Source organism: Mustela nigripes, chromosome 2 (assembly GCF_022355385.1).
Source record: "Mustela nigripes isolate SB6536 chromosome 2, MUSNIG.SB6536, whole genome shotgun sequence".
Classification (NCBI taxonomy): Eukaryota; Metazoa; Chordata; class Mammalia; order Carnivora; family Mustelidae; genus Mustela; species Mustela nigripes.
In genome coordinates, this window is record NC_081558.1 from 190,021,756 (window position 1) to 190,027,755 (window position 6,000).

Here is a 6,000-nt window from a genome sequence, read left to right on the forward strand (position 1 = left end):
ATTATACACAGTGCAAAAAACACTCTACATTTTCCATGAATATTCATATAATTCGGTTTCCAGATTCAGTCTCACATTATAAATTACTTTTGAACAACAACGTTGCTTTCTTTTTTCCTTACTGCACTACTTTCTACGTCAGTCTGCCAGAATTTTCCAAGCTTTATAATACTATAAATACATTCATATTTTTCTAAAATTAAAACTGAAATTTAAATGATGTAGTAAAAGGGTAGTGATAATAATGATTTCCCAACATTAGAGAGGTAAGATATAGTGAGAAGTAAGAAATGTGTAATTAACACTATAGTCATAGGATATTTTATTACCAGTCTAATATCTCATATACTCTGCTCATTCATCAAATTACTGGGCATTTATTACATGTAGGACTGCCTGCTAATTGAAGCAAAGACAAAATTTCTCTTCAAATAACTTATAAAGTGGTAAATAAAACATAAAGATGTACAACAATAAAGTATTGTAAAAACTGAAACTGTCCTCTGATCTAAATTAAATGCCTTAGTCATTTAAAAGATGGAATATTATTTTTGGTATGTAGTTGAGGGGTCTTTGATCTGGCAGTCAGAGCTACTGTAGTGGCAAAGGGGCATTCCAGGAAAAACTTCAAAGACTAAATGATCTGTTTGTTTCTTCAAACCAGGAAGTCTATTCTGGTGTTTGTGAAAGAGTAAACCATCAGTATGCAAATTTTATAAATGAAAACTTTTATTTAGTACATAAGGTATTGAGGTTGTTTGCTCAAACAAAGCCGGTTTTCTTACCAGCTCATATAACTGAGAAAGATGTCAGAATCAATATCATAAAAATGGTCTTGTAGGTAGTAGACAGCAGCACATGGTTAAGATTTAAAACAACAACAACAACAACAACAACACACTTTTGAGGTCAAAAACCTTCAAAACATTGCCCCAAATCCCTAAATAATTGCCAATATATTATGCAGGATTGTGCAAATAATTACAAGAAAATCTAAAATGGCATTCAAAATATCCCCCATATCAATCTTCACCGTACCATGAGTTGAAATAATGCTATAGTATATGCTTATCATACATTCTAACCCTTCCTAGAGAGGGGGGGTCATAACTGCTAGAGTGGTTTTCTTTGTTTAGTAAAGACAGACACAGGCAACTGACTGACAAAATTTTAAGTGGAAGCAAGTATGAGCGATTTGTGAAAGAATCTTTTGAATCATCAAAAGTTTTGTGCTCTATTGCCATAGTTTAATTCTTAGGTCATAGCTGAGAAGCTTGAATGAACTCAACACTCAGATGGAGTCAAGGTCAAGTGGAAAAGTGGATGGGGCATTAAGTGCAAGCAAAATTGGCCCCTCCCCTTCCTTTGATAAGGGCTGTTCTGATTGGTCAGTGTTTGCTTTCCACCAGGTGTTTAATGTTTTGACTTACCTTGGGTCTGGCTTTACCTATTTATACCTTTTGCACCTATTTTCCTATTTACACTTATTTACCTCCTAATTTCCCCCTTCAATAGTAACTGTAAGTGTTAAAACTTGGCTTAAATTCTAAATTCCAGTAGCAGAAATTATGAGAGAGAGAGAGAGAGAGAATTTTTAAAAATTCTTTTTGTTACATATATTGACTCTCTACAATGTGAACTTCTCTGTAAAGTTACAGTCATTGGAATGGAACTCTTTACATCTTTTAGATGTCTTCTCAGTGAGAGTAATTGAATGCAAAATAATTAGGTCTTTTAATCCTAATGAGGATGATGTCAGCACTGTAGTCAGGATTTCTGGTTAGTTTATCATGAATGCAAACTTATGATCACATATGCGATGCTCTGAACTAATCAGATGAGACACCTGCCTTCCCTCAAGGAGTTCATATATTGTGATTAAATAGAAAAGCATGTGCCTCAGGGAAAACTTGCTGGCCTATTAACCTATATTTGAGATTCATGTTCATTGATGAGCTTAAAAATCCCTTGGCAGCCAACAACCATCGGCATTTTTTCCAAATGTTCTACAAGTCAGCTTAGAGATACCTGTTTTAAGCTGCCCAGCCTCATGCTGTCTGTACCACCCCTCACAGGCCACAGCTACCCACTGATCTGTGAAGCTACTACTCCCTGGCCCTGCCCCAGTAACCCCCTCTCTCAGGTTGGTGGTTCCTGCTAATACAACAAAAATGGAAATTGTCAGCGTGGGCAGGTTGCCATATGGAGGTTGACAGCTGCTCAATCAGATTAAGACAAATGCACATAGCCAATGTGAGTTAAAAAAAAATTTTTTCAGAAGAAAACTGTTGTTTTGTTATTATTACTTTTTCCAGGATTTTTGAAAAAAGAGCATCAGTTTTAAAGATCTTTCTCTAAAGCAGATATGCTTCAATCAATCATTGATATGAAGCAATTTTTTAAAAAGTAGTTAAAACCACCTTCTTCAAAATTTAAATGTGTTTTGCACTTTGATCCTTTTTGCCTCTGGCCATAGTGTTTCATTTAAGAACCCTCATTTCCCGCCTTCAGCCTACTCCAGAAATACGTAGACTTCTGGTAGCTATTCTACAAAATAATAATGGCCCCTACTTCCTGAAAAGGAAAATAATGCTGAAAAATTGTAAAAATCTGTTTCAGAGGACTTCATAATATGCCAAGGGAAAAGTAACAGAATTTTACAACCCATCAAAAGATAACACACAGCCATCAATACCAAGCTCATGAATAAATAAATATTTACAGCATGTACATATGCGTATCAAGGTAAAACTACTGTGCAGGAACTCAGAAAGTGTGGAAAATATTTATGCAATGCATCTACCATGACAAAAGAGACACTGAAAAGAAAATAATTTTAAAGAATGGTCAGCACTTTTAGTTAAAGTTTTCTAGTGACTGGCCCGACCTTTCTAAAATATACAAACCCTTTTAATGATAAATGAAATATGTTGCTATGATTGCCTATTCCTGAACTTGACTGAGTCATATCATCATCATACAGCAGAGCTAGCAAATTTCTAGCTGAGCTAGTTAGAGCACATTGGAAAAAGTAGTCATATGTTCAAAGACGAAACATTTCAGACCTGATTTACAAATGCAATCCAATGCATCTGTATTTAAAGCTGTGTGGAATGAATAAATGCTTAGGAACACATGCAAATATTTTGAAATAAACCTTTCTGACTAGGTTAACAATTTTTCCCAAGCCTTACATGGATCTAACTTTCTCCCTGGGTAGCTAGAGCTCCAAAGTCGACAGCTAAAGTTTATCACAGGAAATGGTAGCACTTTTACATGCTGGAGGTGCAGACTGTCTTTGAAAAACTTAGATAGGAAATACAAGTTAACACTTTTGACATCCCCTAGAGTGGATAACACACCATACATCTCTAGATCCCAAGCCACCAAAAAGCTGCCATGTAGGCTAACATAAATAACAGCTTGCAGTTTGCAAGAACTCCTCACCCCCTACACACACACACACACACACACACACACACACACACTGATAACACGAGGAAATACAGTAATGTGGTGATATAATTTACAATGCCCAAAGATAATTTGCAGCTCCACTCCTCAGGAGTACATCTGCACCAACCATCTAAGCTAAGTGCCTGTTGGAACTTTTCCCTCGAAGGTACTAGAGGTAGAAGATTTGTAATATCTTTAATGCAACAAAAGGAGGAACAGGAAGATCAAACTGAAGGGGCTCCTGTATTTAGAAAATCCTGCTGAGATGTTGTGATGAATTATTAAAACTTCTTGTTAATGTTCATGCTTCTCCTTAACCTCACATCATACCATTGACAGTACAGCAGAGGTGGGGAAACCCAGAAAACGTTTCCGGAGCTGAGAGAAAAATGTTAGGTGAAAAGAAATGCTCCTGCAAAGCAAAATCCTCCGACATCTCCCATCAGGATTTTCCCCCAAACATGCAAACAGAGTTCAGAAAGTCTCTTAGGAGCTATTTCTGCAGCATCGTTTGGCTCAGAGCTTTCATAGAACAGATATGCTGGAAACTTGTGTTCAGTATAAACAAACGGCATTCATTCAGGAAAAGCAGAATCATCTGAACTTTACAAAAAGGCAGGGTCAAAGTACCATAAATTCTCCCTCATCTCATCTGAATTTCTCGACAGCAGAAGAAAATGGATTTCCAGTCTCCAAAGTACCGAAAGCCTTGTTCTTGTTCAGCAGATTTTTTTTTTCAATAAAGTGAATGCAATTTATCTTTATTATCACATCAACACTGATCTAGACGGCCAGCAAATTAGTGTCGGTGGCGCTGTGTTTCATCACATGCCCCTTCCTCGGGCAGCCCTCTGACCGGTTCACAAAATCTGCCACACAATTCAGGCATCGAACATATTCGGGACCCATTTCTTTTTTTAAAAATAATGCAGCTTCCTGAGGATACCACCCATATGCTTGCACTAGAGTACCACGCGTCTGGCCCTATATCCTCCCTGCTGGAAACAATCCTCGCCATGCCTCGATAGCCCCGAAAGCCAAAAATCGCAAAAAAACATATATTTATATCCACAACACAGAAAGAACTCTTCTTCCTCGCCACCTACAGCACAGATCGTCTTTCCTAAAATAAAAATCCGATTTCCAGCAGATGCAGCTGCTCTACCTTTAGCTGTCCTCAAGTTGCCATTGATCAGCCCTGCTAACTCCATTTAGATCCTTAACGCAAAACTTTCATCACTTACCTCCTTTCCAAGGTTTTCCTTTCCAGGGGGTTCGAGTCAGCTTGCTCAGAGTGGGTCCAGAGAAAAAGAGCATCAAAACGAAGAAAAGTTCAAGTCTAGTCAATTTCCTCACTCTCTCTAATGATAACATTGCCACAAGTTAATGTCACAAAATTTCTCACATCCTCTTCCCTCCCGGTTATTAAAATAGCATTAATCATTGAAAAACCTGAGGTAGGTGTTGTTTTGCCATCTCTCACAGCTGAAGTCGCAGCTCCCTGATGTAGCCCTGAGCCAAGCTACATTTCTCACGGATCCGGCTCCTCTCAGCACGCAGTCAGCTCTGCTCCAGCTCCAGGAGCTCGAAAATAATTTCTGATCTTCCCTTTGCTTTCAGTGGGAATAGATTCCTCAGAGTTTTGGGTGAGCTTGATGGAAAATGATAAAAACAGTCATGTCCGTGTCCGGCAGAAAAGAGAAAAGATGTCAGGATTGTGTGAAAAAGATGAGAAGCTGTTGTACTGACAGCCTTCAGGCTGCTGTGTGATCCTAATAGCCGTGCGACCAACCAAATTGCTCTTTTAAGAGTAATAAGGCTTCAGTGAAAGCCGGTGTCACTGCCACTCGGGTGGGTAGTGCTGGGCTTGAAAATCATCCAGGAACCGCCACAGATAACGACTGCTCAGCCCTGCTTCGGAATATTAAGGGCTGAGCAAAATACAGTATGCACAGAGGGTAGTTAATCTATTGTGTGGATAGACGCGGATTCCAGCGGTGTAATGGGAAAAGACGCAGAACTTAAAACGTATTTTATTTTTCCTTTCCTTCACCTTGTGCCATTAGAAGGGGATTGCGTCTGCACTAATTACTCATCAAAGGGTCTGAAATATTTATTAGAGGAACAACAGCAAGTGTCTGATTTTTACCTCCTACAGTAAAACAGGCAGGGCGAGTTGTCAGTAGTTGCAGTTCTCTTTTGGATTCCAGTCGGTTTGTTTGGGCATTTCTGTGGGTCACCTGCATGAACCCACTGTGACTGCTGTCAGCAAACTTTTGGAAAAACCCACACAGGCTCGATCGGGGCTGTGCTAATCACACATTCAGGGGAGCACATTTTTTACTTGTTTGTGTACATCACCATGGAAATACAAAAAGCCCTCTCAGTCTCTCCGTCTTTTTTTAATTATATTTATGAAAGCATCACTGATCGCAAGGTGTGGTTCTAATTAACATCCAGGCACATGACTCTGCTCCCGGACGAAGAGGAGGGAGGTGAAGGCAAATCAGATAAACGTGATTTCAGTCTCTGTTGCCTGAAGTG

The 6,000-nt window shown here is 38.9% G+C and overlaps 1 protein-coding gene across 7 annotated transcripts in view; it reads right to left on the minus strand.

Annotated features, from left to right (window-relative positions):
- ROBO2 (roundabout guidance receptor 2) overlaps nucleotides 1-5,327 on the minus strand; it is a 1,305,913-nt gene extending 1,300,586 nt beyond the window's left edge. For all 7 annotated transcript variants that reach the window (XM_059392157.1, XM_059392155.1, XM_059392153.1 and 4 more), the window contains exon 1: nucleotides 4,701-5,327. In XM_059392157.1, coding sequence (XP_059248140.1) covers nucleotides 4,701-4,830 — 130 coding nt within the window. In that variant the 5' untranslated portion in view covers nucleotides 4,831-5,327. The remainder of the gene's footprint in view (nucleotides 1-4,700) is intronic.
- Between the last annotated feature and the right edge of the window lie 673 nt (nucleotides 5,328-6,000).